At 36.5% G+C, this 27,997-nt stretch overlaps 1 protein-coding gene across 6 annotated transcripts in view; it reads left to right on the plus strand.

Moving 5' to 3' along the window:
• Positions 1-27,997, plus strand: part of CFAP70 (cilia and flagella associated protein 70) — a 105,485-nt gene that overhangs the window by 73,367 nt on the left and 4,121 nt on the right. For all 6 annotated transcript variants that reach the window (XM_025850570.2, XM_073878827.1, XM_073878830.1 and 3 more), the window contains 8 exons: positions 8,651-8,784; positions 8,906-9,021; positions 9,216-9,443; positions 19,520-19,678; positions 20,213-20,334; positions 21,797-21,949; positions 22,470-22,631; positions 24,684-24,773. In XM_025850570.2, coding sequence (XP_025706355.2) covers positions 8,651-8,784; positions 8,906-9,021; positions 9,216-9,443; positions 19,520-19,678; positions 20,213-20,334; positions 21,797-21,949; positions 22,470-22,631; positions 24,684-24,773 — 1,164 coding nt within the window. The remainder of the gene's footprint in view (positions 1-8,650; positions 8,785-8,905; positions 9,022-9,215; positions 9,444-19,519; positions 19,679-20,212; positions 20,335-21,796; positions 21,950-22,469; positions 22,632-24,683; positions 24,774-27,997) is intronic.

The following is a 27,997-nucleotide window of genomic DNA, read 5'->3' on the forward strand; positions in this document are numbered from 1 at the left end:
AAAACAAAAAACTTTGACTTAAACTTCAAACACTGTATAAAAAATCAACTTAAGGGGCACGTCGGTGGCTCAGTTGGTTGAGCATCCAACTCTTGATCTTGGTCAGGTCTTGATCTCAGTGTCGTGAATTCAAGCCCCATGCTGGGCTCCAGGCTGGGTGTGGAGCCTACTTAAAAAAAAAATCAACTTAAAATGAACCATAGATCTGAATGTAAAACATAAAACTATAAAAATTTTAGAAGAAAACAAAGGAGAAAGTCTTCATGACCTGGAGTTTAGGTAAAGAGTTCTTGAACATGACACAAAAGCATGATCATAAAAGAAAAATAGGATAAATTGAACTTCATCAAAATTAAAAATGTGTGCTCTCTGGGCTCAGACCTAGTTTGTGGGAAACATGGCTAAATGCACCAAGAAGGTCAGAATCATGGGTGAAAATACAGGACCGTTATGGTGCCTCCCTCAGGAAAATGGTGAAGAAGATTGAAATAAGCCAGCATGCCAAGTATCCTTGCTCCTTCCGTGGCAAAACCAAGATGAAAAGATGATCTGTGGGGATCTGGCATTGCGGCTCCTGCATGAAAACCGTCGCTGATAGTGCCTGGACCTACAACACCACTTCTGCCCTCACAGTAAATTCTGCCATCAGATGACTGAAGGAGTTGAAAGACCAGTAGAAGCTCCACCATATGAAACATTGATAGCCTATAATAAATGGGTTAATTTATGTGCAAAATTACTTTGGCTTGTTAAATTTATTAATTAGATCTTTCAATTTGTGTTGCATTAGTTTTGCTTTCTCAAAGGACTTGGAAATTAAAACTTCTAATTTTTATTGGAAAAAAATTAAAAATGTGTGCTCTGTAAAAGATACTATTAAGAGAAAGAAAAGAAAAGGTATGGACTAGGAAAAAATATCTGCAAAACATATATGACAAAGGATTTGTATCCAGAATATTAAGAACTCCCAAGATTCCCCCAGGTTTGTTTTTCTTTTTCAACATTTCCTTGGCAGTTCAGGGTCTTTTCTGATTCCATACGAATTTTAGGATTGTTTGTTCCAGCACTTTGAAAAATGTCATTGGAATTTTGATGGGGATGGCCTTGAAGGTATAGATTGCTCTGGGTAGCATAGACATTTTAACAATGTTAATTCTTCCGATCCATGAGCATGGAATGTTTTTCCATCTTTTTGTGTCTTCTTCAATTTCTTTCATGAGTGTTCTGTAGTTCCTAGAGTATAGATGCTTTACGTCTTTGATTAGGTTTATTCCAAGGTATCTTATGGTTTTTGGTGCTATTGTAAATGGAATTGTTTCTCTAATTTCTCTTTCTACAGTTACATTTAGTGTATAAGAAAGCAACTGTTTTCTGTGCATTGATTTTGTATCCTGCCACATTACTGAATTGCTGTATGAGTTCTAGTAATTTGGGGGTGGAGTCTTTTGGGTTTTCCACATAAAGTATCATGTCATCTGTGAAAAGAGAGAGTTTGACTTCTTCTTTGCCAATTTGAATACCTTTTATTTCTTTTTGTTGTCTGATTGCTGTGGCTAGGACTTCTAGTACTATGTTGAACAATACTGGCATCCTTGTCATGTTCCTGATCTTAAGGGAAAGGCTCTCAGCTTTTCCCCACTGAAGATGATATTCGCTGTGGGTTTTTCATAGATGGATTTTATGAACTTGAGGAATGTTCCCTCTATCCCTATACTCTGAAGAGTTTTAATCAGGAAAGGATGCTGCATTTTGTCAAATGCTTTTTCTGTATCAATTGAGAAGACCATATGGTACTTCTCTCTCCTCTTATTAATGTGTTCTTTCACATTGATTGATTTGCGAATGTTGAACCAACCACCCTTGCATCCTGGGGATAAATCCCACTTGGTCATGGTGGATGATCCTTTTAATGTATTGTTGGATCCTATTATCTAGGATTTTGTTGAGGATTTTGGAATCCATACTCATCAGGGATATAGGTGTGAAATTCTCCTTTTTGATGGGGTTGTTGGCTGGTTTGGGGATTAAGGTAATGCTGACCTCATAGAATGAGTCTGAAAGCTTTCCTTCTGTTTCTGTTTTTTGAAACAGCTTCAGTAGAATAGGTATTATTTCTTCTTTGAATGTTTGGTAGAATTCTCCAGGGAATCCATCAGGCCGTGGACTCTTGTTTTTTGGGAGGTTTTTGATCACTTGCCCGATTTCAAGCTATATTACAAAGCAGTGATCACCAAGACAGCATGGTACTGGCATAAAAACAGACATATAGACCAATGGAACAGAATGGAGAGCCCAGATATGGACCCTCAACTCTATGGTCAAATAATTTTCGACAAAGCAGGAAAAAATATGCAATGGAAAAAATCCTAGAGGAGAACATAGGCAGTAACCTCTTTGACATTGGCCACAGCAACTTCTTTCAAGATACATCTCCAAAAGCTAGTGAAACAAAAGCAAAAATGAACTTTTGGGACTTCATCAAGATAAAAAGCTTCTGCACAGCAAAGGAAACAGTCAACAGAACAAAGAGGCAACCCACAGAATGGGAGAAGATATTTGCAAATGACACTACAGATAAAGGGCTGGGATCCAAGATCTATAAAGAACTTCTCAAACTCAACACCCAAAAACCAAATAATCAAGTCAAAAAAATGGGCAGAAGACATGAAAAGACACTTCTCTGAAGAAGACATACAAATGGCTAACAGACACATGAAAAAATGTTCATCATCATTAGCCATCAGGGAAATTCAAATCAAAACCACACTGAGATACCACCTTACACCAGTCAGGATGGCAAAAATGGACAGGGAAAGAAACAACAAACGTTGGAGAGGTTGTGGAGAAAGGGGAACCCTCTTACACTGTTGGTGGGAATGCAAGTTGGTACAGCCACTTTGGAGGGGAAGGGGGGGGATGGGTTAGCCCAGTGATGGGTATTAAGGAGGGCACGTACTGCATGGAGCACTGGCTGTTATACGACAACAATGGATCGTGGATCACCACATAAAAAACTAGTGATGTATTGTATGGTGACTAACATAACATAATAAAATTAAAAAAAGAAAAAAAAAGAACTCCCAAGATTCAACAATAGAAAAACAACTAAATAAAAATGGGCAAATGATTTGAACAGGTATTTCACTAAAGAGGACATAAATATGATAAATAAGAACATGAAAAAATATTCAATATCATTAGCCATTAGGGAAGGCAAATTCAAACCACAATAAGGTGCTACTACAATTGATTAGAATTACTAAAATGAAAAATGGTGACAATATGAGGTGCTGGTGAGGATACAAAGGAACTGGAACGCTCACACTTTGCTGGAGGAAGTGCATAATGATAAAGCAACTCTGAAAAATAGTTTGGCAGTTTCTTACCCATTTACCATATGACCTACTCCTGGGTATTTACCTTAAAGAAGTATAATCTTATGTACATGAATGCTTATAGCAACTCTATTCATAATTGCTCAAACCAGAAACAACTCAAATGTTCTTTGAAGGATGAATAAATGAACAAACTATGGTTTATCCATATAATGAAATACTATTCAGCAAGAAAAGAAATGAACTACTAATACAGCAACTTGAATGAATCTCAAAGGCATTATACTGAGTGAAAGAAGCCACTGTCAAAAGGTTATGTACCGTATAATGTCATTTATATAACATTCTTTTTTTTAATTGAAGTATAGTTTAATACACTATATATTGTATTAGTTTCAGGTATAGTGATTTGACAATTATATATGTTATGAAATGCTTACCACAACAAGCATACTTTGTATCTGTCACCATACCAGTTATTACAGTATTATTGACAATATTCCCTATGCTGTACTTCTCATCCCTGTGACTTATTTTAAAACTGGCAGTTTGTATGTCTTAATCCCCTTCACCTATTTTGCCCATCCTTTTACTCCTTCCTTTGGCAACCACCAGTTTTCTATATTTATGAGTCCATGTCTGGTTTTTTTTGTTGTTGTTTGTTTGTTTTGTTTTTTAGTTTCCACATATAAATGAAATAATGTGGTATTCATCTTTTACTGTCTGACTTATTTCACTTAGCATATTACCTTCTAGGTCCATCTATGTTGTTGTAAATGGCAAGATGTCATTCTTTTTTTTAAGATTTTATTTATTTATTTGACAGAGAGAGAGAGATAGTGAGAGCAGGAACATGAGCAGAGGGAGTGGGAGAGGGAGAAGCAGACTCCCCACTGAGCAGAGAGCCTGATGTGGGGCTCAGTCCCAGGACCCTGGGATCATGACCTGGGCTGAAGGCAGACACTTAACGACTGAGCCACCCAGTCCCCCCTAGATGTCATTCTTTTTTATGGCTCAATAATATTCCATTGCATATGTATACCACATTTTCTTTATACCATTCATCTGTCAATGGATACTTAGGTTGCTTCCATATCTTGGCTATTGTAAATGATGTTTCGATAAACATAGTGGTGCATATTTTTTCAAATTACTGTTTTGGTTTTCTTTGAGTAAATGCCCAGAAGTGGAATTACTGGGTTGTACAGTATTTCTATTTTTAATTTTCTGAGGAACCTCTATACTGTTTTCCACAGTGGCTGTACCAATTTACATTCCCACCAACAGTGCACAAGGGTTCCTTTTTCTCTACATCCTCATCAACACTTGTTATTTCTCGTCTTTTCGATACTAGCTATTCTAACTGGTGTGAAGTGATACCTCATGGTGGTTTTGATTAGCATTTCCCTCATAATTAGTGATGTTGAGTATATTTTCGTGTGTCTGCTGGACACCTGTATGTCTTTTTTCAAAAAACGTCTATTCAGGTCCTCTGTCCATTGTTTTTATTTATTTTTTATTTTTTTATTTTTTTCCAGAGTCAGACTTTAATTTCTTTGTTCTTTTTTTTTAATGATTTTATCCATTCATTTGACAGAGAGAGACACAGCAAGAGAGGGGACACAAGCAGGGGGAGTGAGAGAGGGAGAAGCAGACTCCCCACTGAGCCTGGAGCCCGATGCGGGGCTCGATCCCAGGACCCTGGGATCATGACCTGAGCTGAAGGCAGATGCTTAACAACTGAGCCACCAAGGTGCCCCCAGACTTTAATTTCTTAAGTTTCAAATTGATGAAATCCAAACATAGTTTCAGAATTGTTTTTTTTTAATTATATTATGTTAGTCACCATATAGTACATCATTTGTTTTTGATGTAGTGTTCCATGATTCATTGTTTGTGTATAACACCCAGTGCTCCATGCAATATGTACCCTCCTTAATACCCATCACTGGGCTAATCCATCCCCCCACCCCCCTACCCTCTAAAACCCTCAGTTTGTTTCCAGGAGTCCATAGTCTCTCATGGTTCATCTCTCCCTCTGATTCCACCCCCCCATTTTTCCCTTCCTTCTCCTAATGTCCTCCATGCTATTCCTTATGTTCCACAAATAAGTGAAACCATATGATAATTGACTTTCTCTGCTTGACTTATTTCACTTAGCATAATCTCCTCCAGTCCCATCCACGTTGATGTAAAAGTTGGATATTCATCCTTTCTGATGTCTAAGTAATATTCCATTGTATATATGGCTGCCGACGCCTATGCCCATTGTTTTTAAAGATTTTATTTTATTTGAGAGAGAGAGAGCACACAAGCTGGGGGAGGGAGGGCAGAGGGAGAGGGAGAAATAGGCTCTCTGCTCTGCAGATGCCAGGACTCTGGGATCATGACCAGAGCAGAAGGCAGATGCTTAACCAGCTGAGCCACCCAGGCGCTCCTCTCTATCCATTTTCAATCGTATTATTTGTTTTTTTGGTGTTGAGTTGTGTGGGGGTGGAGGAATGGTCAAAATAGGTGAAGGGGATGAAGAGGTACAAACTTCCAGTTATAAAATAAATAAATAAATATGAGAAGTATAGCATAAGGAATATATAATTTTGTTTGGTGACAGATGGTAACTACACTTGTGGTGAGTGTAGTTTTGTGATTTTGTGATGCATATAATTGTCAAATTACTATGTTGTACATCTGAAAAAAATACAATATTGTGGGCACCTGGGTGGCTCAGACGGTTAAGCATCTGCCTTTGGCTCAGGTCATGATCCCGGCGTCCTGGGATCAAGCCCTGCATTGGGCTCCCTGCTGAGTGGGGAGCTTGCTTCTCCCTCTCCCTCTCCCTCTGCCTGCCGCTCCCCCTGCTTATACTCTCTCTCTCTGTCAAATAAAAAATAAAAAATCTTTAAAAAAATATAATATTGTATGTCAACTATACTTCAACAAAAAATGAATATAAAGTGAACAGTGGTATTTAGTTCACTTACAGAATTGTGCAACCATCACCACAATCTAATTTTTACAAAAACATTTTTAAAAAATATTTATTCATTTGAGAGACAGAGAGAGATAGCAAGAGAGAACATGAGTGGGGAGAGGGGCAGAGGGAAAGGCAGGCTCCCAGGGAGCCTGACACGGGGCTTGATCCCAGGACCCTGGGATCATGACCTGATCTAAGGCAGACACTCAAATGACTGAGCCACCCAGGCACCCTTACAAAAATTTTTATTAATCTCTATACCCAACATGGGGCTTGAACTCATGACCCCAAGATCAAGAGTCAAATGTTCCTCCAGTGAGCCAGCCAGGTGCCCCTAATTTTTAATAGACTTTTTAAAGAGCAGTTTTAGGTTCATAGTAATACTACAATCTAATTTTAGAGCGTTTGTACTACCCCAAAAAGAAACCTTGTGCCCATTAGCAATCACTTCTCATTCCTCTTTACCACCAGCCTGAGGCAACCACTAGTTTACTTTATATATAGATTTGCCTGTTGTAGACAGTTTATATAAATGCAGTATCACCAGCGAAAATGAAAACACTAATTTGAAAAGATATATACACTTCTATGTTTATTGCAACATTTACAATAGCCAAGATATAAAAGCAACCCAAGTGTCCACCGATAAATGAATAAAGTGTGGTGTGTATGTGTGTGTATATATATATATATATATATATAGCCATAAAAAAGAATAAGCTCTTGCCATTTGCAACAATATGGATGGACCTAGAGGGTATAAGACTAAGTGAAGTAAGTCAGACAGAGAAAGACAAGTCTTTATGATTTCATTCACACGTGGAGCTTAAGAAACAAAACAGAAGAACAAAGAAAAAAAGACAAAAAAACAAGGTCTTAAATAAAGAGGACAAACTGGTGGTTGCCAGAAGGGAGGTGGGTGGGGGGATGGGTGAAATAGATAAAGCGGTTGGAGAGTACACTTAATCATGATGAGCACTGAGTACTGGTATAAATTGTTGAATTATTGTGTACCTAAAATGAATATAACACTATGTTAACATATAGTATAAATGTATAACATACATGTATAAATAGAATCATACAATATGTGTTCTTTTGTGACTACCTTCTTTCATTTAGCATAATGTTTTTAAAAGTCATTCATGTCATAGTATGTATTAGTATTTTATTCCTTTTTATGGCTCAATAACATTCCATTGTATAGATATAGCACAATTTGTTTATTTGTTCATCAGGTGTGGGTATTTGATGGATTTCTACTTTTTGGCTATTGTGGATAATGCTGCTATGAACATTCATAAATAAAGTGTTTAAGTTTTGTATGGACCTATATTTTTAGTTCTCTTGGGTGTATACCTAGGAGTGGAATTGCTGGGTCATACGGTAACTCTAGGCTTAACTTTTTGAGGAAATGCCCAGCTGTTTTCCAAGAGGTTATACTATTTTACATTCCCACCAGCAATAAATGAGGGTTTCATTTTTTCCATATTCTCAATAATTCTTTTTTTTTAAGATTTTATTTATTTATTTGACAGAGAGAGAGACAGCGAGAGCAGAAGCACAAGCAGCGGGAGTGGGAGAGGGAGAGCACCACATTTTGCTTATCCATTCATCTGTCAGTGGGCACTTGGGTTGCTTGTACTTTCTAGCTGTTATGAGTAATGCTTCTATGAACATTTTCTATTTTGTTGACGGTGGCTCTCCTAATGGGTGTGAGGTGGTATTTCACTGTGGTTTGATTCCCTGATGATTAGTGATGTTGAGCATCTTTTCCCATGCATTTTGGTCATTTGTAGATTTTGATAGAGATTGTATTGAATCTGTAAATTGCTTTGGGCAGTATTGACATTTTAATAATAATAAGTCTTTCAGTCCATGTACATGAGATGTGTTTCCATTTGTTTATGTCATCTTTAATTTCTTTAAGCAATGTTTTGTAGTTTTCACTCATTATGAGATGCTTGTTTTAATATTTGTACTTAAACTTATATTTGCTATCTCAAGACTATGACAGAAATTATTATATGTGACTCTTTAAAATGAACTATACAATGAGTCTAGGTTTCCATGTAATTAGAGGAGCTTCTGGTGACCATAACATCGACACTAAGAAGCAATGACTTAAAGATTTAATTTTAAAATTATTCCAATAAGTATTTATTCATATACTATGAACCAGAATAGTGACTGTTCTAGACATTCAGAATTCAGTGGTAAATAAAAAAAAAAATGACAGTTTCTACTTTCATACAACTTATAGTATTTATGGTGTTATATGTATAAAAATTATGACCTAGTGTTACAATAACCTTGGTCCTCCTGATGCTTCATGTGATAGAGGTTGGTCCGTGAGCCCCAGAACCTGGAACACTGGCTGGACTACGGTGCCTTCTGCCTCCTAACTGAGGACAACATCAAAGCACAGGAGTGTTTTCAGAAAGCCCTTTCCCTCAACCAGAATCATATCCAAAGGTATGGGTGGAAGGGAGTTGAAGAATGAGTGGGAGCAGATAAGCTTCTATATGAAATTGTCTTGGTTCCATGACTGTGACATGGGACCATGTTGTTAATCATGTTGGTGGTCTCTTCTCAGCTTGTTGCTGTGTGGTGTCCTGGCTGTCCTGATGGAGAACTATGAGCAGGCAGAAATTTTCTTTGAGGATGCTACTTGCTTGGAACCAACTAATGTTGTAGCCTGGACTTTACTTGGTATGGTATTTTCCTGCGATATGAATGTGTTTTCTTCCATTATAAGATTCTCCCTTTCTCTTTTCATTCTTTAATGACTCATCATATAGTTCTTAAACTTTGGTAAAAATATGGGAAATAGAAGTGAAATGTTGCAGTTCTTCAGTTTATAATGGTGGAAAACCAGTCACATTTATTGCAGCATCTTTCTTCAGGTTTGTACTATGAAATTCAAAACAATGATATTCGAATGGAAATGGCATTTCATGAAGCCTTCAAACAACTTCAGGCACGAATGCTTCAGGCACAAGTAATGAAGCAGAGGATCACTGGTATTGTGGAGTATGTTGAAGAAGGAGGGAAAGTAGAAGAATCCAGTTTAGGCCCTTGGGGAATCACTAATGGTTCCTCTGCAACAGCAATGAAGGTGGAAGCCCCAGCAGGTAGGACCAGGAAATGGAGATGATGAGTGGCTATTGGGAAAATTACTGGCCTTATGAATAGGACCTCGCACACAGTAGGTAGTAAATAATTGTCAAATGAGTCAGTAGATGGAATTTTAAGTTGTCCCAGGGATACCAGGAAAGACTCCTTCTAAATAATTCCTCATTCGGGGTGCCTGGGTGGCTCAGTTGGTTGGGCGACTGCCTTCGGCTCAGGTCATGATCCTGGAGTCCCGGGATCGGGTCCCGCATCGGGCTTCCTGTTCGGCGGGGAGTCTGCTTCTCCCTCTGACCCTCTTCCCTCTCATGCTTTCTATCTCTCATTCTCTCTATCTCAAATAAATAAATAAAATCTTTAAAAAAAATATCTATTTAAAAAAATAATTCCTCATTCATATGATTGAAAGTCTGAAGCTTTTATTGTTGCTATTCAGGTTTTTGGGAAACTTAGAGAATTTACTGTTTCTGTATTCCCATAAAAAAGATATCATTGTAGCAGAGTAAATTTCTTTCATTTTCTCCTCACTTTCTTTTCCAATACTCTCAATCCCTCTCTTGTGATTCTTTTCCTTTTTTTTTTAATTAACATATAATGTATTGTTTCAGAGGTATAGGTCTGTGATTCATCAGTCTTGCACAATTCACAGCACTCACCATAGCACATACCCTCCCCAATGTCCATCACCCAGCCACCCTATCCCTCCCACTCCCCTCCAGTCCAGTAACCCTCAGTTTGTTTCCTGAGATTAAGAGTCTCTGATGGTTGTCTCCCTCTCTGGTTTTGTCTTGTTTCATTTTTCCCTTCCTTCCCCTATGATCCTCTGTCTTGTTTCTCAAATTCCTCATATCAGTGAGATCATATGATACTTGTCTTTCTCTGATTGACTTATTTCGCTTAGCATAATACCCTCTAGTTCCATCCACGTCATTGCAAATGGCAAGATTTCATTTTTTTGATGGCTGAGTAATATTCCGTTGTATATATATATACCACATCTTCTTTATCCATTCATCTGTTAATGGACATCTGGGCTCTTTCCATAGTTTGGCTATTGTGGACATTGCTGCTATAAACATTGGGGTGCAGGTGCCCCTTTGGATCATTATATTTGTATCTTTGGGTTAAATACCTAGCAGTGCAATTGCCAGGTGATAGGGTAGCTCTATTTTCAACTTTTTGAAGGAAACTCCATACTGTTTTTTCCAGAGTGGCTGCACCAGCTTGCATTCCCACCAACAGTGTAAAAAGGTTCCCCTTTCTCTGCATCCTTCTCAACATCTGTTGTTTCCTGACTTAATTTTATATGCTTTTAATTTTCTAAATATATGGGGATTTTTCCGGATATCTTTGTTTTTTTATTAAAGATTTTATTTATTTATTTGAGGGAGAGAAAGAAAGAGAGAGCACAAGCAGGGAGAGGAAGAGGCAGAGGCTGAGGGAAAAGCAGACTCCCCACGGAGCAGGGAGCCCGATGTGGGGCTCGATCCCAGGACCCTAGGATCATGACCTGAGCTGAAGGCAGATGCTTAACCCTCTGAGCCACCCAGGCACCCAAAGATATCTTTGTTTTTTATCTATAATTTAATTTCACTGTGGCTAGAAAACACACTTTGTATGATTTGAATCCTTTTAAATTTATTTTGGCTTGTTCTGTGGTCCAGCACGTGATCTATATTGATAAATGTTCCATATTCACTTGAAAAGATTGTGTATTCTGCTGCTGTTGAGTGTTCTGTAGAATTTTAGTTAGGTTGAATTAGTTGATTATATGTTCAACTCTCCTATATCCTTTGTAGTTTTATGTCTTTGAAGTTTTGTTTTAATTGTTCTTGCCTCAAGTCACATTTCTTCTAACTTTATAATCTTATTTTTATTTTTATTTATGTTTATGTTTATTTGTTTGGATTCCATCCTTGAAAGTGATGCTAAGTAAGCATTCAGTTTTGTTTTTCTCCGTATAGGGATCTAGTTTTCTCAAAATTGTCTATTAAACAACTGTCTTTCTGTTTTAATTTAAGGTATATGTCTCCAAGCTTTTTATTCTGTCTTACTGGTCTGATCTTAAAACAATATTGTATTCTTTTTATTGCTGTGGTGTTGTAGTATGCCTTAATATCTGGTATACTAGGTTCTCCAATTTACTTGCCTTTTTATACCTGACTTACCTATTCATGGACCTTTATTTATCTATTTGGATTTTATAGTGTTTATCAAATACATAAACAATCCAGTTGAAATTTTTATTTGGACCCTACTGAACTTATAAATAATTTTAGGGATAATTAACATCTTTATGTTATTAAACCATTCTATCCAAGTATGTGGAAGGCCTTTCCATATCCTCAGATCATCTGTGTCCTTTATAAAAGTTTTCACATTTTTTTTCCAACGAGCCTCTGTTTAAGTAATTCATAAAAACTTTATAGATACCATTGCTACCATAAAGTATTTTATTTTAATTATATTTTCTCATTGGCTATTGCTGGCATTTTTTTAGTGTATGCTATTGATTTTGACATTTTAGATTTCAGTGTATACTATTGTTTTTTAGGTTGAGTTTATATATGATAATCCTGTTTGACCTTTTTTGATTTAATAGATTATTAATTCTATTGTTTTTTTCTAGAATATGATTATCATATCATCTGCCATTAACAGTAATGATAGGGTTACCTTTTCCCTCCCAATCATCATACTACTCATGTCTTCTTACTATCTCCAATAACATGTTATATATTAGTTGTCGTGGTCAACCGTGTCTTCTTTCCCTTCCTAATGGGAATGAATTTAAAATTTATCAATTAAATAAAAAATATTCTGTCTCACATTGAGGTCTTTCATCCATGAACAGACACTTCTCCAAAGAAGACATACAAGTGGTTAACAGACACATGAAAAAATGTTCATCACCAGGGAAATTCAAATCAAAACCACATTGAAATACCACCTAACACCAATTAGAATGGCAAAAACTGACAAGGCAAGAAACAACAAATGTTGGAGAGGTTGTGGAGAAAGGGGAACCCTCTTTCACTGTTGGTGGGAATGCAAATTGGTACAGCCACTTTGAAAAACAGTGTGGAGGTTCCTCAAAAATTTAAAAATAGAGCTACCGTATGACCCAGCAATTGCACTCCTGGGTATTTACCCCAAAGACACATGTAGTGAAAAGAAGGGCCATATGCACCCCAATGTTCATAGCAGCAATGTCCGCAATAGCCAAATTGTGGAAAGAGCCGAGATGCCCTTCAACAGATGAATAGATAAAGAAGATGTTGTCCATATATACAATGGAATATTACTTAGACATCAGAAAGGATGAATACCCAACTTTTACATCAACATGGATGGGACTGGAGGAGATTATGCTAAGTGAAATAAGCAGAGAAAGTCAATTATCCTATAGTTTCACTTATTTGTGGAACATAAGGAATAGCATGGAGGACATTAGGAGAAGGAAGGGAAAAATGAAGCAGGGGAAATCGGAGGGAGAGACGAACCATGAGAGACTATGGACTCTGAGAAACAAACTGAGGGTTTTTGAGGGGAGGAGTGTGGGGGGATGGGTTAGCCCGGTGATGGGTATTAAGGAGGGCACGTACTGCATGGAGCACTGGGTGTTATTCTAAAACAATGAATCATGGATCACTACATCAAAAACTAGTGATGTATTGCACGGTGACTAACATAATGTTATAAAATAAAATTTAAAAAAATATTCTGTAAGCTTTTTCTAAAACACTTTTATAGAATTAAGGAGGATCCCTTCTGTTCCTAGTTTTCAAAGAATTTTTTCTTCATTCATAGGTGCTGGACTTTATCAAATTCTTTTTCTGCATCAGTTGAAAAAAATAAAATGATTTTGAACTACATTGATAGATTTCTTTTATATTGAACAATCCTTGCACTCAAGGGATAAATCCTACTTGATTATAAAGCATTAATTTTTAATATACCTTTGGATTTGAGTAGCCAAACTTTATTTTGGATCTTTGCATCTATGTTAATAAATGAAATAGCCTATAATGTTCTTTTGTCATCTAGTTTTATAATCAAGATTATTAGGCAGTTTTGTTCCTTTGCTATTCTTTATGAACTTATATATGATAGGAATTGATTTTGACTTGAAAGTTTGACAGAACTTAACCAATAAAACAACCAGGACCTGGGTTTTTGGCAGGAAAAAGTGTCTGACTACCATTTCATTTTCTTAATATTTATGTTCTTTATTTCTTATTTTGTTATTCATGGCATTTTATACTTTTTAGGAATTCATCAATTTCATCTGGGTTTTTTAATTTAAAAATTTTATATTAATCAGTTATTTTTAATAGAGTTCATTTTTAGAGGAGTTTTAGGTTCACAGCAACATTGAAAGGAAGGTTTAGAGAGTTTTCATATACCCCTGCTCCTACACATGTGTAGTCTCTCCTATTATTAACATTCCTGATGACATGATGAGAAGTATCTTATCATATGCTTATGTGCCATTTATAGATCTTTGATGACATATATATTAAGGTCTTTGGGCATTTTTTAATCAGGTTTTTGTTTTTTATTGTTGAGTTTTAAGAGTTTTTAGTATATTTTTAACTGAGATATAATTGACATATAATATTAGTTTCAGGTGTACAACATAATGACTCAACATCTGTATATATTGCAAAATGATCACCACAATAAGACTACTTAGCATTCATCACTTCACAGTTACAATTTTTTACTTTTGATGAGAACTTTTAAGATCTACTCTCTTAGCAATTTTCAAATATCCAATAGAGTATTATTTTTTCAAAGATTTTATTTATTTATTTGACAGAGAGAGAGAGAGTTAGTGAGAGCAGGAACACAAGTGGGGGAGTGGGAGAAGGGGAAGCAGGCTTCCCCCTGAGCAGGGAGCCAGATGCGGGGCTCGATCCCAGGACCCTGGGACCATGACCTGAGCTGAAGGCAGACACTTAACGACTGAGCCACCCAGGCGCCCCTCCAATAGAGTATTATTAATTATAGTCACCATGATGTACATTACCTCATTTGTTTATTTTTTAACTGGAAGTTTGTAACTTTTGGCCATGTTCGCCCATTTCACCTACCCCTATTCCCTGTCTCTGGCAACCATGAATCTGTTCTTTGTATCTATACTTTCAAGGCTATTTTTTTGTTTTTGTTTTTGTTTATTTTATATTCCACATACAAGTGAGATCATATGGTATTTGTCTTTCTCTGTCTGACTTATTTCACTTAGCATAATGTCCTCATGGTCCATTCATGTTGTTACAAATGGCGATATTTTGTTCTTTTTTATGGCTGAATAATATTCCATTGTATATATGTACACCACATTTTCTTTATCCATTCATCCATTGATGGATACTTAGTTGGCTTTCATGTCTTGGCTTCTGTAAATAATGCTGCAATGAACATGGGAGTGTGCATATATCTTTTCAAGTTATTGTTTTCATTTCCTTTGAATAAATACCCAGAAGTGAAATTGCTGGATCATATGGGTATTTCTAGTTTTAATTTTTTGAGGAAACTCCATACTGTTTTCCATAGTGGCTGCATCAATTTAACATTCCCAACCACAATACACAGGGGTTCCCTTTTCTCCATATCCTCCCCAACACTTGTTATTTTTTGTCTTTTTTATGATAACCATTCTAGCAGGTGTGAGGTGATATCTCATTTTGGTTATGATAGGCATTTACCTGGTGATTAATGATGTTGAGCATCTTTTCATGTGTCTGTTGACCATTTGTATGTCTTCTTTGGAGAAATGTCTATTCAGATCCTTGGCTCATTTTTAAAATCAGATTGTTTGCTTTTTTGCTACTGAGTTATACGAGTTCTTTATATATTTTGAATATTAACCCTTTATCAGATATATCATTTGCAAATATTTTCTCCCATTCAGTAGGTTGCCTTTTCATTTTTTTGTAGGTTTCTTCTGCTGTACAGAAACTTTTTAGTTTTGTATAGCCCCACTTGTTGATTTTTGCTTTTGTAACCTAACAATGTGTATCTTGATTATGGTAGTGTTTAATAGAATTTATAAATGGGATAAAATTGCTTAGGACTACACACACACATATACACAAATGTATATGAAAATTGGCAAAACCAGAATTAGGTGTTTAGTGCATTTAAGTTTTGTACCAATATCAGTTTCCTGGTTTTGATATTATACCATACTATAGTTGTATAAGATGTCACCATTTAATGGAAGTTGGTAAAGGGTACATGGGACTATATGCTCTATATTTGCAACCTCCTGTGCATCTATAATTATTTCAAAATAAAGAGTTAAAAAATCCTTACAAGTAGCAATTGAGAGCACTTATGTGGAGTCTCAAAATATAAAGCTCCATGTAAATTGAAGACAACAACAAGAACAACCTAAAAAAGGTAATATTCAAAACTTACCACTTCTTGGGGCGCCTGGGTGGCTCAGTCGTTAAGCATCTGCCTTCGGCTCAGGTCATGATCCCAGGGTCCTGGGATCGAGCCCTGCATCGGGCTCCCTGCTCAGCAGGAGGCCTGCTTCTCCCTCTCCTGCTCCCCCTGCTTGTGTTCCCTCTCTCGCCGTGTCTCTCTCTGTCAAATAAATAAATAAAACTTAAAAAAAAACCCACAACTTATCACATCTTTATTATTTTACTACATTTTATTATCATCTGTGCTGTTGAAGTTATTTATATATAATTGTATTCTTATGTAGAAATACTATGTAATGGTATGCTCTTGTGCATCTCTTCCTAACTCTGCATTCAGTGATGTAACATTGGTTGCTTGAAATCAGCTATGATAGGAGAATTTATATCATGGAAATCAGCAAACACTACAAACCAGTCTTCAGCATATCCAAAAATATCCATATCATTCAGTTTGAACTGAATGATAACACAACAAATCGAAATTTGTAAGATGAACTAAATTAGTTCCAAGAGGGAAATTTATAGCTTTAAATACCTCTATTAAAAAATAAGAAAGGTCTAAAATCAGTTATCTAAGATTCTACCTTAAGAAGCTAGAAAATAAATGAAATTAAACCCAAAGTAAGTAAAAGGAAAAAAATAATAAAGATCAGAATAGAAATTGATGAAATAGAAAGTAGACAAGAATAGAGAAAATTGAGACCAATAGCAGATTCCTTGAAAAGATCAATTAAATAGATGAATATGATTAGAAAAAAAAAGAGAAGATACATAATACCAATATCAGGAATGAAAGAGGGGACACCTCTGCAGATCTTATAGATATTAGAAAGATAATAAGGGAAATTACTAATAACTTAATGCCAACAAATTTGAATGTAATGTAAATACCTTGACAGACATACAAAGCTTAGTCAGGAAGAAAGAGAAAATCTGAATAGTCCTACTGTCATAAGGAAGTTAAATATGTTAAAAAATTAAAAAAGAAAAGACAAAGAAACTCCAGGCCTACCCCATTCCTACCATAGATTCAGAAAATATAAGAGGGGTTACTTCCCACAGTTTGACCATAGTTATCATTGTGATATTCAAAACCAGACACAGCCATCCCAAGAAGAGTACATATCAATAGCCTTCATGAACCTAGACACAAAAGTTCTTAACAAATATTATTCCATAAAATTTAGCAATATATATAAAAAATAATATATCCAATTGAATTAAGTTTGTAAGCTTGGTCTTACATTTGAAAACCAATGCAATTTACCACTAGAATAGCTAAATTGTTTTAAAAATTGATAACACTAAGTTATGGCAAGGATGTAGAGTAGCTGGAATTCTCAAACATTTGTGGTGGGAGTGCCAAATGGCAACAGCCACTTGGAAAAGATGGCAGTTTAAAACTAGTTAAACACACATGTGCCAGCAATATCACTCCTAGCTATTTACCCAAGAGAAATGGAAACATTGCAAAGATTTGTACACAAATATTCATAGCAGATTTATGTATAGCAGGCAGAAACTAGAAACAATCCAACTGGCTATCAATAGATAAAGGTATAATAAAATTTCTCTTATCTACACGATCAAAAACCACTCAACAATAAAAAAGAAACAAATTACTGATACATACAACATGGATGAATCTCAGAAACATTATGCTAAGTGAATAAGCCAGATGCAAAAGAGTACATATTATATGATTCCATTTAAATGAAATTCTAGAAAAGGCAAAACTAATCTGTGTTGATAGAAGGCAGATTAATGGTTGCCTTGGGCTGGGAGTTGAGGATTAACTTCAAAGAACACAGGGGAGCTTTTTGGGATATTAGAAATCTTTTGTATCTTAATTGTGATGGTGATTACATAAATGTATACATTTGTTAAAATGCACTGAAGTATATACTTAAAAGGGAACATTTTATTATATGTAAATTATACCTCAGAGAAGTTGAATATTAATATTTTTCACTAAGATCATCACTTACTCCTCAATCATCAGTCTGAAGTATTTAACCACTCTCTCCTTCCTGAAATATATGTGGCATTGCCTCCTACATCTCCCAACAGTTTGGGTTTCCTTTGTTAGCTTCTCTTTCTTCTCTACTCATTAGAGATAATCATCTCCCAATAATATAGTCTTACTTTCTAAGAGCTCACCTGTGCTCACAGTTCCCATATTACTACTGATAACTCTCAAATTTCCATATTTAGTCCTGACATCCCTCCAGAACCCAGGAGCTGGATTTTTCTACTAGTAAACTCAACTCCTTATCTCCCAAATTGACTGACTCTACATTGCTATATTAAGCACCCAAGCTCATGATCTCAAAGTCATCCCTGCTTCCTCTTCCTTTCTAGATTGAACTTCCCTCATCCCTATATCAGGTTAATTCTCAAGACTATCTGGTTCTCTTTCAAAATACTCCTTGCATCTTCCCTTTAAACTTCCACTACTCTTCATTACCATATATCCAGATTGTTGTAACACCCTTATTACAAACCTCTTTGTAGTACCTTTGTACTTTTTTCTCCTTGCTACATAGCATTGCTAGAGTAATCTTCATAAGATATCACTTTCATTTTCTAATTTTTCTGTTCAAAACTCTTCATTGTTTTCTCCTTTTGTCTACAGAAGAAAAATCCTAGCATTAAAATGTCAGTACAGCCTAGCTCCAACCAGTCTTTCCCTTAATTTTCTCTATGTAATCCTCAATACCCATTAAAATAATTAAATCACTACTTCTGTGCTTTTTCCAATAGCATGCTCTAAGCCTTAAATGCCCCTCCCCCTCTACCTATCCAACTTCTAGCCATTTTTCAAAGCCATGTCTTTTGCTCTAGCTGAGGGTGACCTCTTCTGATTGGGGGCCAACTGGTACTGTTCATTTCCTGCCTGGCATTGCTTTTTATTTTTATTCATCAAACATTTATTTATTTGAGAGGCAGCAAGACATGTTCAAGAGCTTCAGCAAATTATTTAACTTCTCTATGATTCACTTTGTTTAAAGGACCATAGCGAATGTTGTGAAAAATAAATGAAATTATACATTAAGGTTTTTAGTACAGCTTTTAGTACAATTCCTGGCATATAGTCATGCTCAAATATAGCTACTTAAAATGATGATGATGGTGATTTTTGAACACTAAGATGAACAGAATTCCTGTCCTTCAAAAGTTTTAATTTAATCTAAAAATATATTAACCTTCTCATTTGGATTCGTGACATTCTGGGTTTAGCAAATAACTTTTATAATAGGTATTTGTTTGACATCGTTATGACTTAGGCTCGCAGCGGGGTTAGACCCAGGGGTCATAGCTGTAGCAGCTGTGATGTCGGTTTAGCTTGTACTCTTTAAATTATTCAGAAATATAAAAAGTCTGGGGCACCTGGCTGGCTCAGTCAGTGGAGCATGTGACTCTTGATTTCAGGGTCATAAGTTCAAGCCCCATATTGGATTACTTAAAAATAAAATCTTTAAAAAATATATTAAAAGTCTATAAACAAGTCTGTCCATGCAGTATTTAGGAAATATGTTTCTTATGCTTTGGAAATAATTGTATTTTATCTCCTGTAATAACCTTTTAAATCCAATGTAGGAAGGGTCCTTTTTTTCCTCATTAAAGTTTAATCAATTTAGGACCAGGAGCTCCATCATCCATTCTAGATGACTTTCTTGAAGAATCTTCCAAACTGCGGTCTGACTCACGAGAACACATTTTACCCACACAATCTCAGGATCCAGCTGTCACCCAAAAACCATCCAATATACTTCTCAAGGAGATACCAGCGAAAAAAGGTACTTAGGAATAAAGATTTCCACTTGAAAGAAGGGCATAAACAAACTAGACAAGGATGAAAACTCTTATGATTACCAAAATGGCAATCTTAACTTGTTTGAAGTTGATTAGTTTGTCATATTGCCTAAGTTCCTTCATATGAGGCTAGGCTCTGATAATCCTAACTCAGTTGTGCAACCCTTTCAATAAGCAAGGATTTATATTTAGCTCAGAGAAGTGGCTAACTATAGACTTACAATTTTCTAACAATGATTCTTCATTTTTAGAATATCTACAGGTTGTGTTTCACATTCAGGAACCATTTCATTTGGTTGTAACTTGCATTTGGAACCAGCAGTAGACTAACCTTGAGAACTTTTGAGATCTTTGGGGACCATTGCTATAAAGGAATCTATTGCTTTTCAGATTATAACCTCTCTCATAGATTAGATTAGAATACTCTCCTTGCTCATTGGTAGTAATGTAGCTCACTGAGCTTCTGACATTTTTTTCCTTTAAATCTAATATCTATTCTTTTAATATAATGTTTTCAGAAACATCAAAATGTCAAGATTCATCAACCTTTTTGCATCCTAGCCCTCATGGTGTTTCCCAAACTCCTGCCACCATCTTCATGGAGACTATACATTTCTTGATGAAAGTCAATGCTGTTCAGGTCAGAATATTTGGAAAAGGGCAAGTAAATGGAAAGATTTTAGTGAACTGCTTATTCAGTCCATAGTGGTATCTTTCCAAGCTTTAATATGTATGATGCAGAAATCAAATATGCTTTTGAGAGCACACTATAGGTCTAATGGTGTGAACATCCAAATGTGAACCACTCTCTACAGAGAGCATCAGAACACCTCACTGCAAACTGTTCCCTCAGAATACCAGCAGAGCAAAATTGAACTCTAAAGGCTTATGTAGCCTGATGTCACTTTATTATCAGAACTCATATTATGTGAGTGTTGGGGGTTCACAGGCACCTAATCATATCTTTCTTCCTTTCTAGGTTGTAAACAATTAGATACATGGTGCTATGTGGGAAATAAAAATATTAAATTTTTTTTATTTGTATAACTGGGCTAGAGATGTGGTTAGCCTCAGATTTGACTTGCCCATACAGTCACAGGTAGAACTACTGGAGAATTTTCCCTCCTGCCAGAGAAGAAGAGCATCCTGTGAGGTCTACCTACCACATGGGAAACAAGAAATATATCCATGAAGCAAGCAGTAGGAGAGAGGGCAAGATCCAGGAACCAGGAGAGTTGGCCCTGATCCTGCAGAGTGCATGTTCCACTTGAGGGTGGCAAGCTCAAGAAAGGGCAAGAATTATGACCTGGCTAGGAGTGGGCCACATTAAATAGGAACTTTTAACACATTAACCTTTCCCAATAGAGAAACATTTCTGTCTCCTGGATTAAATAAATCACTATCCCCACCTCCTCATGCAAAGAGCCAGAAATGTAGGTAGAGGGAACAGCTCCAGAATCTCCTTCCACTATTTTTCTAAGAAGATATATGTTAGTGGGAGTTTCTATAGCATAGGCTAAGATGGGAATGGAGGGAGAAGAAAAGTAGGGCTTACCCCTTTGCTTAGCAAGTACATCTGACTTTGTTAAATTTGCAAACCTTATATAGCATTAAAAACGAAGAGTAGCCCAAAGTGTAAAACTGGAGAACATAGATGAGAGTTTGTCAGAAACAAGAGTTTCTAAGATCCCGAGTCTAGAATTTCAGAAAGGGAAGTTTTGCCTCACTAAGTTTCCTCAATAATTACACCTGCCTGAATATGTTACCTCTTGTGTCAGTAGTGGTTGATGAAATGCTTTTGTCTGCTGCATAACAAATACATGCAAAAACTCATCTAGTATGCTGACCAGCAAGACCAGAATTGTGCAGTACTGCAGATTTTTCACTTGGAAATGTCTACATTTGGTGACTAGGTGAATAGCTGGTAATGGAACCATGATGTGCTGAATCTTCATAATTCACCTCTAACCTTTTGAAGTTGATATCATTTCATTCTATAATATGTTTCTTATATCAGGGACATAATATTCAACTGCAAGAGCTATGGAACTGACACAATGCAGCTATTTATATATTCCTTATAATCTGGTTTTTCCTCGTAGTATGTGCACAGAGTGCTTGCACATGAGCTGTTATGCCCTCAAGGAGGCCCCAGCTGCGAGTATTACTTGGTACTGGCCCAGACACACCTACTCAAGAAGGACTTTGCCAAGGCAGAGGAATACCTTCAACATGCAGCCCAGATGGACTACCTGGTAATAACTTTTGCTAGAACCTCTTGAGTATAGTTTGGAGGAGGGGCAGGCAGGCTTTCTTAAAGGTTGTGATGCCATATCACAGGTAGATTTCTGGTTACTGGAGGTGGAGGTTATCAACTTTTAGTAAACTCATCTATTTCCTTCCATCTGTTTTTCTCAAGCAGTTATGAGTTTTACAAAGAGCAGAGAAAAAGATAAGGCTAGCTCTTTAGCAGATAACTGATTTATTTCAAATTTTCTGGACTTCTTCTATTTTCTCATTGTGAACATTCTCTTGGTTATGTTTGAATATTCTTCTTAATATTTACCCCAAAGACAAAATATTTTTGAAAAATGCAAGAAAGAAATGAGGAAGCAGACCTAGAAAAATACCAGTGCAACTGAATGGCCCTCTTTCTAATTGAGTGCTATTAGAAAAAGAAGAAGGACTTAGTCTAATTTTAAATGTTAAATAAAGATCATTAGTGGACTTTTAAATACCACCTCATCCCAGGTACCTTGTTCTTTACTTTCTCAGAACCCTAATGTCTGGGGCGTGAAGGGCCATCTCTATTTTCTAAGTGGAAATCATGCTGAGGCCAAGGCATGCTATGAGCGAACCATTAGTTTTGTAGTGGATGCTTCTGAGATGCACTTCATCTTCCTGCGACTGGGGCACATCTATCTGGAAGAGAAAGAGGTGAGGGACAGAGGATGGAGAGTAACCATGTAAATAAATCAGGCCATGGTCTGAGACCTGAATACAGTTCAAACATTAACATCCATCACACAGTAATATGATATTGATACACATTACATACAATATTGATACATACATACAATACATACATATTACAGTAACAGTAATATGATATTGATACTTTTAAATTCCAAAGATAAAGTGATTTGACCAACACTAGATAAACTAGTAATTAATAGAAGCAGGATTCAAACCCAGGCAGTCTAATATTGGAGTCTGTGGTTTTAATCATTATGATACTAAAAAGTTGTGTAGAACTGATTAAATGTTATTGTAGTTAATATTTAAGCTAACTTTCTTTTATTAGCAGTAGTAGAAACATTCTTACTTGACTTAACTAATGGAAAATGTCAAAAGAACTTCTTCAAACTTCTTCCTCAACATAAAGGTTTATATTTAATCCAGCTAAGGCTAACCCCATTCCACAAGGAGCTCTAACCTGACTCTTCAGCAATTACTCTCCATATTTTAGGAATTACCCTAAGACCTTCTAAAAGAAACTTTCTGTTATGGAAAATTTCAAATACATACAAAGTATAGGCACCTGGGTAGCTCAATTGGTTAAGCATCCAACTCTCCACCTCAGCTCAGGTCTTGATCTCAGGGTTGTGAGTTCAACCCCTGCACTGGGCTCCATGCTGGGCATGGAACTTACTTAAAAAACAAAAACAAAAAGAAAAAGAACCCCAGATACATACAAAGTAAACAGAATAGTAGAAATGAACCAACATGGACCCATCATCCTACATCAACAATTATCAACATTCACCCTTTTACTTTGTGCTTTTGTTTTGACTTCATTCCATTTCTACCCCCAGAATACCCAGTTATCTTTCTATTTAAAATAAAGGGATGCGTGGTGGCTCAGTCAGTTAAGTTTCTGCCTTCAGCTCAGGTCCTGATCCCAGGGTCCTGGGATAGAGTCCTGCATTGGACTCCTTGCTCAGTGTGGAGTCTGCTTCTCCCTCTCCCTCTACCTGCCGCTCCCCCTGTTTGTGCCCCCTCTCTCTCTCTGACAAATAAATAAATAAAATCTTTATAAAATAAAACAACAGCAGCAACAGGAAGTTGCATTGCCTTATAATTAAATATGAAGGCCCATAGGCTTAAGAGCGAAAAATCACTATGCCATTGCAGTGAAGTAAATAAGTTTTCTTTCTGACATCATTGCAAGCTGCATCTGAACCAAGCTTCTGACTTACATAGTCACTGGGCAGGCAATTTCACTAGGCAAGCAATTCTTAGCCTATTTGCTGAGTTAAATCTCTCATATTGGAGATGCAATATAAGAAGTGGTCTAATTCTTTTGGAAGTTTGTTTTTTGAGTTTTTCTGAATGTTTCCTGTATTACTCAGCACTAAAAAGAGATAGATTAGTAAACCATGAAGAAACATAAAGGAAGCTTAAATACATATTACTAAGTCAATGTAGCCAATCTGAGAAGTCTACATACTGTATGATTCCAACTGTATGACACTCTGGAAAAGGCATAACTATGGAGACAGTAAAGAGATCAGTGGTTTTGAGGGGTTGGGGAAGGGAAGTGATGAATAGATGGAGCACAGAGGATTTTTAGGGCAGTGAAAATTCTCTAATAATGGATACATGTCATTATACATTTGTCCAAACCTATAGAATGTATAATACCAAATATGACCATGGACTTTAGGTAATGATGATGTATCAATGTAGTTTCATCAGTTGTCACAAAGGTACCACTCTGAGGGGGGATGTTGATAATGGGAGAGAGTAAGCATGTGTGGCAGCAAGGGGTATATGAGAAATTGCTGTACTTTCCTCTCAATTTTGCTGTGAACCTAAAACTGCTCTAAAAAAACCTTGTGCCTTAAAAAAAAAAACAACAACAGTTTAAGGGCTCATTTTACTTAGATTGGCCTTGAGTACAACTACAGAAGCCCCATGACTATCCTAGCAATATAGCATTTGAAACTTCCAGAAGAACAATAGCTTAGTGGTGCTTTCTTTCTACAGTACGAAAAGGCAAAGAAAACCTACCTGCAAGCCTGTAAGAGATCACCTACATGCCTTACCTGGCTAGGACTGGGAATATCCTGTTATCGGGTAAGAGGATGAAGGCTCAAGACAAGGCCTGTGAATAGGGCTGACCTTGATTCCTTAGTCTTCCAAGCATCCTGGGAGTTTGTAATGATGGTGGAAAAAATTACTTTTCAAAGGTGTTCAGTAAACTAAACAGTCAATCTGTACTATAAAAATAAAACATTCTTTAAAAATCCCACAAAAACCTGAACCAGGAAGGTATACAATAAAAATACTTCATGTTATTTGATACAGAAGCTCATAATTTTATGATGTTATCTATAAGGAAAAAGTGATATGATAAATGAAGAATCTACTCAATTAAAGAAATTGACTGATGCTTATTATGCTCTGTGGCCCTTCTGTTTTCAGGAGGAGCTGCTATAGCTTCTGGGAGATCTTTTGCTCCCCACCCCTAAAAACTGTCTAGCCACCCTTTCCTCCTTTCTTACAGTCTTTGAAGGAGGTATGCAATGTGTTGTTCGTGTCCAGTTTCTTCAATGTATTCTTGATGCTAACACTCTAATTTTCTCCTAATACCTTACTCTCTTATTTTTGTCTTTTTCTTTGATTTACATTTTTAACCTTTCAGGTCTTTCCCCATTCTTTCCCCCTTCTTATTAAACAACAGTGATAACAACCAAATGAGTTGCCTGTGTTCCCTGTCCCCTCTTCCTTATTGCTGTTTTTTTTTAACCGTAAAGGTGATATATGTTCATTATAGAAAATTTGGAAGATAAAAATGTAAAGAAAACATAAAAGTATCCATAATCCAACCACTCAGTGATAATCACTGTTAACATTTGAAATGCATTTTCCTCCAGTCTTCTTCATACATATATGAAAGCAATTTTAATGTATCAAACTGTAAATAATATATTTACTGCTTTTTAATCTTTTTTCTACTTAAACAGTATAGCATTGATATCTTCTCGCATCACCAAATAGTCTAAAACATGATTTCTGATGACTTCATTGTGTTCCCTGGTTTGGATGTGTAAGTGAAATGACCATGTAATACTTCATACTAACCAGGACACTTCAGAGAATGGAAAGGGTGCTATTTATAATTACACTGGGACACAGGGACTGTCCCAGGCCAACTGGGACATATGATCATTTATACATAAGCTATGTGCTCCCCTGTTCCACCTTCCCAGAAAGAATATAAAACATTTATAGCTGTTAGAAAACTGACAGCACTGTCAAAAGTACAAGAAACTAGCTATACAGACTATTCAACATAAGTCATGCTTCTATTTGTTTTGAATAGCATAAACAATATTTTCATTGAGATAGAAACTAAAACAAAACAAAACAAAAACTGTGAGTTAAGCCTGACCACTAAGATGTCCAAGTAACCCCTGTTCCCCATCAATATTTTAGTCATACTATACCTATGGATATACCATAATTATTTGACCAATCACTCTTATTGGGCATGTTGTTAGTTTCTACAGTTATACTACTGTAGATGAACCTGAGATAAACATTCCTGGACATAAATCTCTGTGCTTAATTATTTTTATTTCCTTAGGATACATCCTTAAAGAATGTAGAAAAATTTAAAAGTCTTTAAATTATAGTGTCAGTTTGCCTTCTAGAAAGGGTGTATACTGATTTATACTCTGCCAGGAGGTATGAGAGCACATTTCACTGTTACCTTATCAACAGTGGGCATTATCATTTGCCAACTTGATAGGTATCTTAATTCGCATTTTCATCACTAATGAGGTTGAAATATGTGATACACATATCTCTTTACTTGTGAATTATCTGCTCATACCTTTTCACTTCATTGCTATCAGGCTTACTACTTTACCACTTTACCCTTACCACCTTACTGACACTTCTGACAGAAGTTCCCTTAACATCCTAATCGCTAAATGCCATAGACACTTAGATGAATTTCTGGCTCTTAACCCTGTTAACTACTTTCTTCCTGAAGCCCTCTCCTCCCTTGACTTACACAATACTTCATTCACATCCTTCCAGTTCTATGCCTTCTTCTCTGGTACCTCTTTCTCAGCCTTTTTTGCTGGCTCCTACCCTTTTACCTACCATAATTGTTGGGTCCTCCCAGGTCAGCCCTCTTCTACTGCACCATATTTATTCACTCTAAGAAAAAAATACACCCAGCCCAGTGGCCTAAACTACCACTCGTGCCCTAATGAATTCTAAACCTTTAATGCATGACACTTTTCAAGTTCTGACCTTTATATAAAACAGTGTAATGGACAGCTCCATTTTCATGGTTCCCTAGATACCTTAAAATGTGCATAACTGAGGGCGCCTGGGTGGCTCAGTTGGTTAAGTGACTGCCTTCGGCTCAGGTCATGATCGTGGAGTCCCGGGAGCAAGTCCCACATCGGGCTCCCTGCTCAGTGAGGAGCCTGCTTCTCCCTCTAACCCTCCCCCCCCATGTACTCTCTCTCTCATTTTCGCTCTCTCAAATAAATAAATAAATCTTTAAAAAAATGTGCATAACTGAAATATAACCTAACTTAACCCTGAAGGATTCTCACATTCCTTAAGCCTACACTTTCTCCTGTATTCCGTGTCTTGGTGAATGGGACTGTAATGAACCTTATCAACCAAGGCAGAAACTTAAAAAGTATCCTAGTCTACTTCTCCTGTTCCTTTTAATTAGGCATCAAATATCCTATTGATTTTGTCTCCTAAATGTCTCTTGAGTCTATAGTCTCCTCTCCATCCCTATTTTTATAGCTCCAATTCAAGCCCTTCTCTATCTGCTAGCATGATCTCCTGTCCTACCTTAATCCAACTCCCACATTGTTATCAAAGTGGTCTTTAAAATATGCAAATACTGTGTTACTCCCCTACTTAAACTCTTCAATGGCTACGCCTTGTTTCAGAATAAAATTCACATTCCTTTGAATGAATGTATATGACATGGTGCCTAACTCTTTAGTTTTATCACTTACTTTATTTTCCCTAATCTCTCTCTTTTCTCCAGCCCACATCCATACTTAAACGTTTCCTGACCACATCACACTCTCTTATGCCTCCATGCCTTCGTATCTGATATTCTTTTTACCAGGAATGCCTTTCTTCACCTCTTATAGCTAATACACTCCTATTTATCCTTCAGGACTCACTTTAGTAATATTTCCTCTCAGAGGCTCTCCTTTAAGTCCAGGGTACAATTATTCCCATTTTCCTATGTCCCTCCACTAGATCTATATCTGCTTTTATTATAGAAATGGTAATTGTGTAGTGGAACTATT

This window comes from Callorhinus ursinus, unplaced genomic scaffold, assembly GCF_003265705.2.
Source record: "Callorhinus ursinus isolate GAN/ISIS: 27379988/994484 unplaced genomic scaffold, GSC_fseal_2.0 scaffold31, whole genome shotgun sequence".
NCBI lineage: Eukaryota > Metazoa > Chordata > Mammalia > Carnivora > Otariidae > Callorhinus > Callorhinus ursinus.